Below are 12,992 nucleotides of genomic sequence, written 5' to 3' on the forward strand. Positions count from 1 at the left end.
ATGACTCGTGGGCTGCTGGTGGTGTAAACATGAAAACAAAATACCCCAGATTATATGAACTTGAAAAAAAGAAGTCATGTAAAGTTTCAGAGAGAAAAAACGAAGGCGGGAACATGTGGAATTGGAGATCATGTCCTATTGTTGCTGGTTGCTCCTCTGAACTAGAACGTCTTGTCAACGACATGGATTCGATACGATTACAACCTGGGGTCGATCAGCTGTCATGTTTACTATCGGCGGATGGAAAATATAGGGTGAACCTCCTCAGGAAAAAGATTGATCAGGGCTTCACCGCAAATGTAAACCATTTTCAAATAAGTTGGTGTAAACTCATTCCAATTAAAGTAACTACATTCATATGGCGTGCTGTGATGGGGAAAATACCGTCAGCTGTAGCCCTCTCCTATCGTGGGGTTACTCTCGATACTTGTAATTGTAGCTCATTTATTGGTGGAATTGAATATGCAAATCATATTTTGGTGGAATGTCCTTATGCGAAGTCAGTCACGAAGTCCATACTTAACTGGTGCGGAATAGATCAGATCGATTTCCATAATGTAGAAGAGATTACTTGTTTTGCAGCCAACTGGGGGAGATGCCCTAAGAAAGGGAACGATTAACAGCCATTTGCTACGGGATGCTGTGGAGTATATGGAGAGCTAGAAATGATCGGATATTCCAGGCAAAATTCATCACTCCAAATGGTGTGGTGGACAATATCAAAGCTTTAGTTTATTTGTGGGTAAAATGTAGAGGTAAATGTGGTTTTTGTAACTGGGAAGAGTGGCTCTCTTGTCCTTTTTCGTCTTAGACTTAATTTTCTTTGTATATGTAATATGTAACCGCTAAATTTTCCCCTATAGTTTATTACTATTTGGGTGTGTTTTTACAATATTGGCCGTTTCCAAAAAAAAAAAACCTAAGTAAATAGCTTTAAATAAAAAGTCCTACAAAGGTGGTAGGTCCCTGGATATTGATCACTAAATTACCAACCGTATCAAATGCTACAGAGGGTTGGTCAGTGGTCATGGGGTACCTCAAAACAGAGAGAGTCAATTTAATGAATGACAAAATGGGATTATTGAGAGTCAGACATCTGTGCATTCAGATGTTGTACGTTGGTTTCATTAACTAATCATATTTAGTTTCTCTTTAAATTTCAGTTACCAACGACTGACCTGAGGTGTCAAACCTCAAACTGACAATCACGGATCTTTTACTTAACAAAAATTATGACTAATTTATTTTCAAAGTGATTTGTAATCATAATTTTAGAGTAAATGACAGTTTTGATCCATATAGTATGCACATTTTTTCGGTTTTGACCTAGTTTTGGAAAAGTTGATACGAAACGTAGTTGAGGGTATATGATTAGGGCTTATTTATGTTCTATCATGTATTTATAAAAATGGTCCTAGATGTTTCTAAAATATTAATATATTAGAAAGGACAAAACATAGGTAACTCCGTGTATTTTAATGGAAGAGCTTAGATGATAGTTAGGACCAAAACTGATTAATTTGGAAACCATGGTGATGGTATCAGTTTTTCAAAACTATGATCAAAACCGTAGAAATATGCATACCAAAGGAACCAAAACTATCATTTACTATTATTATTATTATTATTATTATTATATATATTTTTTTATCTTAAGTAAACATGAATGAATATGATTTTAAATAATTTGTATAGATATTCTAATACTTTTACATTAACATACTAGTATATACCCGTCTAATAGTCGGTTTGACCGATATAAGATCAAATTTTACTTTCATTTATAGCGTCTTATTTTCATTTGTTCCATTATACCATTGTAGTATATGATAAATGTATCCAATGATATATATATATATATATATATATATATATATATATATATATATATATATATATAATTGCATTCCTAGTTTTGATTAAATTTTTATATTTTAAATTTAAATAACTTTTTTACACAGAACATAGAACCATGAATTCATTTTCAGTTGGACATACATTTTCAATTTGTTTTCTCACACCCCATAATATTAAAAAAATATTATTAATTTTATCTATTTTCTTATTTATTCTAAAGATTGAATTTATTTTTAATTCTCAAAACTCTTCAAGTTATCCGCCATTATATGAAGTGATTATCTAAGAATAAATTGATACAAAAATAAAAAGACATTTATTTCATTCATATATTTTAAATAATAATAAGATACAATTTATAATAATAAGTGCGTTTAAAACAAGATTACATTATTAAAAACAAGATTCAAATTGAATCTCATGTGGAAATGTGCAAAAAGTTAGGGATTTTAAATTGAATACCGTAACCATCTCCATAATTAGAGGCATAATACTATAATATATCCCATTAATTCAGAAGATAAAAGTAAGTTGATAATTTAACTTTTAGGTTAAAGGAGAAGAGAAAAAAACATGTGGCAAACAATAATTTTTTTTATTAGAATAGACATACGTGGGTTTTATGCACATTGCCGATTCTTGTTTTAACTTCTGAAGTAATATACTATTTTTAAATATACCATGGTATCAAAATGCAATCCAACAATTTAAATAAAGAAAATATATCACCATTTTGTCTAAAATAACATTTGTATATTGCTTGAAATAGATAAAAGAAAATATTAAACTATTGGTTACTTTATGTATAAAGAAGTATTACTTGAAATAATAATTAATCTAAAGTACAAATCATATCATATAATGAATTTTGATATGAAATGAATTGTTGATGTTGACCTACCATGTGTCCAGCTCCAAGGATCCAGTAGAATATAAATTTTATCAGATTTGGTGAACCCTTTAATTACTTCTTGTCCCCACAAGAATTCACGCTAAAAAATATACACCCACGTTTCTATCAAAAGTTAAATACAAGTATTTTTTATTTTAATACACCAAGAAGCTCGTAAAGTTATATGTAAACGAACAATCGTTGTAATCTTATATATAAATAGCAGTAATAATTAAAAAAAAAAATTAAGATAAAGAAGCCATCTTAAGTAAATGTATAAAACGCAGAAATAAATAATAATACATACTTATCTGAAGTTCATTTCAAAAGTCACCTTTTCTGGCTTCGACATTCAATTAAAAATAAAAATTAGTCACCTTTTCCTAATTTTGTTTTTTTAACTACTTTCCGATTTATTATTTTCCATTTTTCTCTACAAATCATCATTTACTTTGTAGACACAGAGGAATGAGTTATGCTTCCCACCATTTCTAATGCTACACATGGTTGATCTACTGGCACCTGAAAATTTCAACAAAAAAAAAAAAAAAAAATTCAATAGAATAATGAAAAATAAAAAAAATGATCTTGAGAGAGTATTAAAGTTTACAAAACGACCCTTCTGTCACAGGGAAATCACAAAAATGGTCCCACAATTTATTGATTTAAATAATATCTCAATATAGTGTGTGTAGAATTATAACAAGAATATTAAAAGAAAACTTAGAGGGGGTGTAAGTGTAAAACTTACAAAGTGACCAGCTTCAAGAATCCAATAAAAATGTAAATTTCTGTAAGATTTGGTGAACCCTTTTGTAATTCTATTATCTCCACAATATATTGGAGTTCTATCAAGGTTCAAGAATGTCTTTAACCCTTCCCACCTTTTCATTCAAAGAAAACACAAGGGTAAAATAGTAATTCCACATTAGATAAAGTATAAACACCATGAGAAGAGTAAGATTCAAACTTACTTGAGCTTCTCAACCCATGCTTCGGTTCCCTTTGTTGCACATATAACATCAAGCTACAAAAAAAACACCAAAATGACAACAATAAAGATTTCCAAATTAATCAAGATCTAAAAAAAGGAAAATAGATCTTACTTGACCATTATATATAGTCACATTGACCCCCTTATTCAAGAGTTCATCAACCTTATTAACAAAATAAATGAAACCCATGTTAAAAAATTGAACTTTTTTCCAAAATTTAAAATCTTGTTCTTGATTTATAAAAATCTTGCCTCGTTAATTCTTGGTCGCATGAAATCGCCTTCTAAATATGCAAAAACAAGATTCGATTGTCCTCCCCATCTGTAATCCATATCATTAGATTAAAAAGATTCTTTATGGAATATATTTATATTAAAATATTAAATTTAATAAAAGAAAACTCACTCCACATTATTTGGGATAATCCCAAGTTTCTTTCTAATGGCACCATTCATCAAGTAACCAAGACCACCATTTCCACCTGGAGATTTCTTCAATGAATCAAGATATCTTGAGTACCTCTTCTTTGGGGTTATTTTCGTCATTAGCTCTGATGCTGACATGGACAATGGATCCATCTCCGAATCCAACATGAAATTGTAAAAATCCTACACATAACCCAAAAAAAAAATTGTTTTTTTATTGAAAAAAAATGTGTTAAAACACAACCTATTATAGCCCAATTACCGAAAAAACCATTGTATCCTGTTTGTGTCTATTAAAACCCTAGGATTTTTTGCAATAAGATGCCTATAATATGTTGTGTTTTTATGGCATAACAAAACATTTATGGATTGACATAATGAGAGGGTTTAAATAGTAAAAACATTTAATATGGTGGTTTTTGTGTTTAATATAGGGTTGTATTGAAAATTTGGGAGGGTTTTAATAGGAGGAAATTAATATAATGGTTTTTTTCAGTAATTGGACTATAATAACATATATCCTTTTTTAAAAGGGCAAAATTACAGAAAACACTATTTTGGGTAATTTTGGGGTTTAACAATTTATGCTTTATTTTTCCAATCAACAATAAAAGTTTCAAACATTTTTCCAATTTAACCATTGTAACGGGATATGATATAAATGTCAAAATGGTTGATTTGGAAAATTGTCTGGAAATTTTATGGTTTAATCGGAAAAAGTAAAATAGTAGTGGTTAAACCGAAAAACTGCCCAAAATATAATGGTTTTGTTGTCATTTTCCTTTTTTACAAGGGTAAAAAGTGAAACATACAACGGAGTTGCTATTGGCACTAATCACTTCTTCAAGATCACTCCATGTTTCTGTAGCATCTCTCAGTTTTCCATTTGCAATTTGCTGCTTTATTTTCTCAACTAGACTGTTGTTTCATGACATGAATTTGTCAGAAAAAAAAACAAAAAAATACAATCGAATTTAAAGAAATAATGAAGTCACCTGTTTGATTGTGTCAAGCCATTGTCGCCTATCCTTGAAACATCCTTCAGAAGAGGACCCCACGATACCTAATAATTCCAATTTCAAAAGTTTTTGAAAATTTAAAATCATGTTTAATATGTTCATAATTATATTTGTTCAACGAAAAGTACCACAAAATCTTCAGGTGAAATCCAACTATCTCCCAATGCAATTCCTACACATAAACCACAAAAATCAGTTCATGAACATGACATTTGTGCAAAAAAAGTTATTCTTAAAACAACCCTTTTTTGCATCTATATTTACACCATTTGTCCAAAATCACTCATTGTACAAAGGGGTAGTGCTATTTTTGGTACTTTCACAAGAAAGATGGTTAATTTGAAGTTAAAACTACATACAAAGGTCGAAAAAATCAATCAAAATACAACAAAAGAAGTAAACTTTTTTGGGAAATCTTGAACAAATATGGTGTGTAATTGTGTATACCTCCAAGAATGAGATTTAACTTTTTATCTTCAATAGCTTTGAGAGCAGATAATCCAAGAGTGACTGCATATTTACCACCATAAGACTCTGCTACTATATAAAGAGGACTCTTTTGAAGGGTTTCATTTCTATTAAATATTTCAATCAACAATGTTGTTAAATCAGTTGCAGCCTCTTCATCAGTTTTCACCAATAACTCTCGATCTTCAACAAAACTGTATCCAGTCCCAACTGGATTATCCTAATTTCCCACAAAAAAAAAATATAAACAATATTAAAAAAAAACACAACAATAGTTCAAGAAAATGTATCATAATTGCATACCACAAACAATAGATCTGCCTTTCTTAGCCATGTAGAGTTTCTTGGCTTCAAGGAAGAGTCTAATGGGCCCACCTCTTCAAAATTTCCAGTTCCAACTCCTGAAGCACCCTGAAAAACACATACAAAGATCAAAAACACATTTTTGAAAAACAAAACATGTTTTCACTTTTCACATTTGAATGAAGTCATGAACACAAGTACTTACAGGTCCACCTTGTAACCAAAGAATTATAGGCCATGGGTTGTTTGAATCTTGAGTTCTATAAGGACTTTTATAATACCACCAGAACATATGAGCTTCTGTGTTTAAAAACACCATAAAAAACGCACAAGAATGTCAAAAGATTGGATTTTTGAAAATGGGTTAAACAAAAAGAATTGAAGTATTGAAGCTTAGTCGCTTACTAGGTCGAACTTCGACGTAACCCCATTGTTCTGATCCATCTGAGGTCCCTGCAGCCATGGCGAATCCTCCATGGAAAAGCGGAAGAATGAAGAAGAAGAACACAGCTAATAAAGCGACAAAATGGGATTTCCCCATTTCAAGAGAATCTGAAAGAATCGCAATCGAATTCGGATTTCAGAGATAGATATTTAACTGTTCATTTATATATGAAAGAAAGTCTCGCAATTATTGAGGAAGATGGGTGATGTTTATTTAAGTCGACAAGAGTACACCAGTAAGAACAAAAAACGTGGACGATGGGTTACGATTCATAGTCATATTTATATCCGAAAAAACTCTATTAATTTGGCTGATAAATGAGTGTTTTTTCAAGGGTTTGGTAATCAAAAAGTTTGAGCGTAAAGTGAATTTATGAGAAAGGGATAAGATTGGTGAAGATGGAGTGTAAAGAATGGTCAATTGCTGTCAAGAAAGAGACTTTACTGAACTATTCCTCTGATCAAATGCCTTCTACTACTCACGAACCATAAATATACCTTCTGCACTTGATCACAAAAAGAGAAAAATCCCACCAGAAATTACTGGTCCATGATTGTTACCTTGTAGTTTGATTGCTTTATTCATAAAACCCTTCCTTTTCTTTTACTCTAATAAAACTGATGACATACGGCATACACTATAGTCTATATACATACATATATTATATGAATCCATATTTATCCATATATATTTTATTAATTTTAATTATTAAATATATACATTATTATTAGATATATAGTTTACATATATATTTTAAATCCGGTTTATGCCTAATTCTAATAAATCTGTAGAATATTTCAAAGAATCTTTATCTTAATCTAATAGGCATTCGTGACCTTGAATGTAGAATATTTCAAAGAATCTTAATCTTAATCTAATAGGCATTCATGACCTATCAAGGTCACGGGAATTCTTCAAACAAGTTACATTCTACACACTCAAAATCTCAAATAACCTTAAACTTTTCTTATTTGGTTCTCGATTATTCATTCGTACATATATTGATTGTATCATTGGAGTATATTCTCGGCAGGGGCGGACCTAGGGGTGGTCCACGGTGGCACCTGCAACCCCTAACTTTTCCGGCCGCAGTGGAAAACTTTTCAAAAATTTTCGAAAATTTTATTTTTTATACTACCGTGCAACCCCTATTGTAAAATCCTGCGTCCGCCCCTGATTCTCGGGTTCTGACCCGAGAATATGGCTAACCGATTCATTTTAGGTGATGCTAGATCCAAGATCAGAACTACGTTCCAACCTCATACTACATTACGAATCCAGGTATTTATCATTGGCACCATCCTTGGGACCTTAGACAAACAACCTCAAACTCGTTTTTTCTACGGCCTTATTAAATATGTGTGTCTTCGTTCCAAAAAAATGGAGTACAACCCATATAGTGAAAAGTAAAACATGTGAGCTATTATAACAACAATTTAGTTGTTACGTGGATGATAATTCCATCGTTACTAGAGGTGGAGTAGGTGGCATAGAAGCGGTGTCAAAGTGGTATGGGGCATATACTCCTTCCACTAACTGCAAAGGTTACTAAGGCGACTCATGCCTCATAACCCTCAAAGCATTTGGCGTAGCTTCTCTACTTGTTGGTGCCTCTGTGACCGCCGATTTCGGAACCCTTAGTGGCCCCGACATCTACTCGGTTTCAAATTTTCTACATTACCATCATCCGATAGTTTATAGTAGAACAATTCCCCAAATTTGTTGCACACAATCATTATTCATAATGATGGTCGACATGTGTGTTCAATTCCTTGAGTTTTGACAATAGCGATTCTCCTTCTAAGAATCTAAGGCTCCGTTTAATTACAGAAAAATAGGGTGTTTTTCGGAAAAAATTTCTAAGAAAAATGAGAACTTTGAAAACTTGTTTAGTCAACATTTTTTTTGTAGGTGAGTAGGGTCGGTGTTATGAGGGTGAGTAGGGTCGGTGTAGGTGAAAATGATGACGGGTGAAATGACAGTCAGTCTTAATATGTTTTCTATGCTAACGATTAACCAAATTATAACATCCGGTTTTGAGGCATGTTTTATTTTTAATTTAAAATTCGACTTTGGTAGTCTTCACGACGTGGGTTTGCTCACCCTCAACCTCCACCACCCTCTTTTACTCAGAAGAAACCATAATTCCTTTTTCTCCATTATTGAAGCTTTCTTGAGTGCTTTTGAGAGATCTTGAAGGAAGAAGTAAGAAGGAGTAAGCCAATGATCAACAAGAAAGTCCCTACTTCCCTTCCTAGCTTGATTATGGACCCTTGTAAGTGTTCAACGCTCCACCTTTTTGATAATAAGTTGTTAGATCTTGGATTTTACCCCATTTTCTTTATTATCTTGTTAGTTCGGATGGTGAAACTTCATAAAGGTTGCAACTTTATGAATCTCTTGATAATTTGGAGTAGTTCATGGTTTGGATCTGAAGTTTAGTTGGTTGTTTGAGACATGCATAAGTTTTTGGCCATAAACCCCATTTTGACCTAAGTTGAGTCCAAGACATGCATGTCTAAAAATCACCAATATTTAAGTTGGTTTTAGTGTTATAAGCTCTTTTGGAGCAAATGGGTTTGAGACTTAAGGGATTAAGTGCTTCTTGGTTAAGCTCACGCCATGGTTGTGCTTTATGGACCTAAGACTTGAGATCTAGACCCCTTGGTGAGTCTCAAGGGATAAAGTTGGAAACTTTATCCATTTAGACAATAATAATGATCAGATTTGAACTTTGGAACCTCTGGGATTGGAGGATTCGGCTTAACCCATTAAGACACTTTGAACCCAATGCCCACGGCGTAGCCTAGGCTGCCACGACATGGCGACTGGGGAAACACGTATGTTTTTTCGTTTGGGGGCCACGACGTGGCCAAGGATGGACACAACATGGCGAATCAACTTTGACCGCTGACTTTAACTTTTAACTTGCATTGACTTTTGGTCAAACCCCTAGTTTTGGAAGGAAAGCTAAGGATGTACTTTGTACGGCTGTATAGGTGGTTGATAGCATCTATATTCGCGACAGTAGGAGTAGTAGTGGTTGATCATCATTTGTTAGGTGAGTCTCTTTACTATACTCGTGGGTCAAAGGCACTAATTCCGACCCACTAGATTACGGTTGTAAGATGATAGTTGTCTTTGTAACACTTGCTGATATGCCCGTATGTGCTTATTGTCTTTGTGACTCTTGCTGATATGGTTGTATGCTTAGCTCTATGGGATGAAATAGATCTAGTACCGGATGAAAGATACCGAAGGGGGTGAAATAGACCCAGTACCGGTTGAAAGATACCAAAAGGGGTGAAATAGACCCAGTATCGGTGAAAGATACCGAAGGGGGGTGAAATACACCCAATACCGGTTGAAAGATACCGAAGGGGGTGAAATAGACCCAATTTAGTTTCAAGCTGTTATGTATGTTTGGTATATGGTATTTTGGGGAAACTCATTAAGCTTTGTGCTTACAGTTTTATGTTTATGGATTCAGGTACTTCTGGCTCGAAAAGGAAGGGCCTGACATCATCACACCGTATCCACCGACATTCCGCATTTTATGACATGATTTGTACTCTGATAATTATTTTTATACATTATCACATTCTGATGGATTTTGGAATGAATGAATGATATTTCTATTAGTTTAAAAATAAAAATTTTACATAGTAATTTTTGGGATGTTACAAGTTGGTATCAGAGTCTTGGTTTCAGAGATTCAGGCACACTCTCGGGTGTGTCTGAACTCAAACTAAGGAATTGGTAATCTTTTTGGAAGAAAATGGATTTTCTAAATAGATTTTTTTTATAAAGAAAAGGGGGTGCGATGCGTGTAATCAGCCGAGCTCAAGTAAGAATCTCCCAAAATACCCATACATGTTTATTGGTCAGTATATGTATATGTGTATAACATGCTAGATTATGGCTAAGGATCTGCTCATAATCGCATTATAGGATGCTAGGAGGGATGCCTTGTATGTCGGTTGTATGACACTTTAGAACTGCATGCTAGTATAGATTTCAGATGATCGGATAGAGTGACCTGGTTAGGTAGTGCTCTAGTTTAGAACTTAATGCTCGAATACTGCTTGCTTTGTGCTTTTAGGGACTCCACTTTCAGCTAATTATTAAGCGAATACGTTAAATTACATGTTGTGGGGATTAGATAATTTTTGAAGGTTAGGTTCAACCCTATCGTGCAACTCTTTTTGAATCCAACCGTTGTAGGGTGGTGTGACAACTAGCAAATTTTGGGTAAAACCAAGTCTAAGGGGTCTTGTGTATAAGTGTATCCAAAATGTATATCTATGTAATTTGATGCAATAATGTTATTTGAAAGCCAAGAGGGCACCATTTGTATGATTAAAGATAATCTAAACTTGGAAATTTATGTTGAAATAAACCTTGAAAGATCAATGCAAATCAGACAAGAATCAAATAGTTTTAACATAACAGCATGATATATATTACTCAAAACTGAAATCAACACCATGCAACTCCACTAAGGCCGAAAACACACTCTAAAGATCCACTAATGCCGAAAACACCATGGGAAAAGGCTTAGGGCCGAAATCAATTAGTAAAGTCAAGCCTAGGACCGAAATCACATGTGATTTCGATCATACTAGGGTGTTTTAAGGGGTTTGCGGTCAAGGACAAGGATAAGACAAAGAAAGTTGACTTTAGGATTTGATTTCCCACCCATTTCCAATAAAATAGCAGTATCCCACGTATTACCCACCAAATACCCATGCTTTAACCTCCAGTTAACCAAGCACACATCTTATCATCTCCTTTCTTTTATTAAGGACGAAATCACTCCCTCACATACCACAAATCCCATTTCACTTACTTTATGTAACAACCCGAAACTTTTTCCGTTAACGTTAGCCCGATTCTGTTAAATAAAATTTGAATTTTTATTTAGTTCCGTCAAATTCCTATGGTTTGGAAAATCATTTAAGTCATATAGTTGAAATTTTTATATATGAGTCGGAACCAAAATCGCGCGAAAACCCGAGTTACTTCAAAAATTAACGAAAATCGGCCTGACTGGTGTTCACGGCCGTAAACCTGTTCATGGTTGGTGGACCCCCACCACCGACCATACACCCAGCCTATAAATATGTGCTCCTACCCCTCATTTACATTTTTCTGGCTGAAAACTCCCCCATTCTCTCTTTAACCTCTCAACCACAAACACAAAAACACCCTCATTCCTTCCGAAAATCATCAAGAATCACCTTTGGGTGTTGTTGCGGAGCATCTAAAACGCGTTTTCCATCAAATTCAGTATTGTTGTGCTTGAGTTCACGGCCGCAAACCCTTTAAATCTTCAAATCTTCAAAGGCCGAAATCAGTTCACGGCCGTGAACCCTTCAAACCTTCGTATTTTCTTCAAGAACACTGATCATGGCCGTAAACCATTCAAGGGCAGTTCACGGCCGAGAACAGTTCACGGCCGTAATCCCCTTCACGTCCGCAATCAGCCTATGTCGTGAATCTTGGCTGCAAACCCACTTTTTCCACTTCAATCGAGTCTCGGTAACATTCCTTAACCAAAAACAAGTGTTTTTCAAACACTATAATTAATGGTTTTGCTAATAATATGCGTATATGTATTTAATTATTATTAGGATTCCGTTAAGTGTCGCGTATATCAACTCGAGGGTCTTCGTTTCCAGTCTCGTTGTCCGGCACATTCACGCAACCAACTGTGAGTTCATACCCCTATGCTTTTATTATTTTCACGTTTTTAGGGGGAGAATACAAGTCAAACACAAATGGTTTTTGTGAACTTTATGCACATAATTTCAACAGGACTAAAACTTATACAATTGATACAACCAAAAGATCACCACACTTTATAAAAATGCGTAGGTATCTTATCCCTTTTGTAATATGCTGAGCATAAGGGAAGTTTTCAACTCACAATTATAATTGCATAGTTTTCAGAACAATACACAAACCGAGTACTTAACACACATGCAAACTATAATTGGTGTAGTTTGGGATTCAATTCAATCGCTTTACAAGTCCAAGAACCGTACATAATACAAACATATAAACTATAATAAGTGTATAGTTTAGGGAACGAAAGTATCTGTTTATAAACTTATCTGTTATTTATAAAAAGGGTTTTCGTATTATTACTTGTAAAGTCGTTAATCTAGTTTGAGAGACACGTCTTTGGGTACTTACATATGTACTAGTGGAAGACTACCCTTATGAACCAGAGTCTCCTTGAGGGAGAGCATGAGTTTGTGTATAGATCTATACGAGACTGACAATCCCGCACCTTGCTGTTAGCTACAATAGGACCGACAGGTCTATGGGTGACAAAGTCATAAAAGATATTGGCGTCCGATTCACGTCGTATCAGTTAGTAAGGTCATAAAACTCGCAAGTATATAGCAACGATATATTTACGTAGTAATATACTTTTCATGAACAATGCTTTAATAATATAAGTATGGAAATTACTTGTATTCTTCAGTTATGGAACAATTAAAGCGACAACATACATTCAGGGGGAAAATATAGGATTTTCCCAGACAAACATCAATATTTTTTTTTACAAACAAACAGACT

At 33.9% G+C, this 12,992-nt stretch overlaps 1 protein-coding gene across 1 annotated transcript; it reads right to left on the reverse strand.

Annotated features, from left to right (window-relative positions):
- Window positions 1–2,981: 2,981 nt before the first annotated feature.
- Window positions 2,982–7,027, reverse strand: LOC145120216 (serine carboxypeptidase-like 51). Its single transcript, XM_079056027.1, has 14 exons — window positions 6,965–7,027; window positions 6,365–6,511; window positions 6,165–6,259; window positions 5,960–6,067; window positions 5,636–5,876; window positions 5,317–5,360; window positions 5,165–5,232; window positions 4,982–5,087; window positions 4,150–4,352; window positions 3,996–4,065; window positions 3,856–3,906; window positions 3,724–3,776; window positions 3,501–3,633; window positions 2,982–3,271 (listed from the first exon to the last, which is right to left on the reverse strand). Exons 1-14 carry the CDS (start codon window positions 6,987–6,989, stop codon window positions 3,197–3,199), a joined length of 1,419 nt encoding a protein of 472 aa, XP_078912153.1. The 5' UTR covers window positions 6,990–7,027; the 3' UTR covers window positions 2,982–3,196.
- Between the last annotated feature and the right edge of the window lie 5,965 nt (window positions 7,028–12,992).

The sequence above is a fragment of the Lactuca virosa genome, chromosome 6 (genome assembly GCF_052849685.1).
Source record: "Lactuca virosa cultivar CGN04683 chromosome 6, Lactuca_virosa_CGN04683_v6, whole genome shotgun sequence".
NCBI lineage: Eukaryota > Viridiplantae > Streptophyta > Magnoliopsida > Asterales > Asteraceae > Lactuca > Lactuca virosa.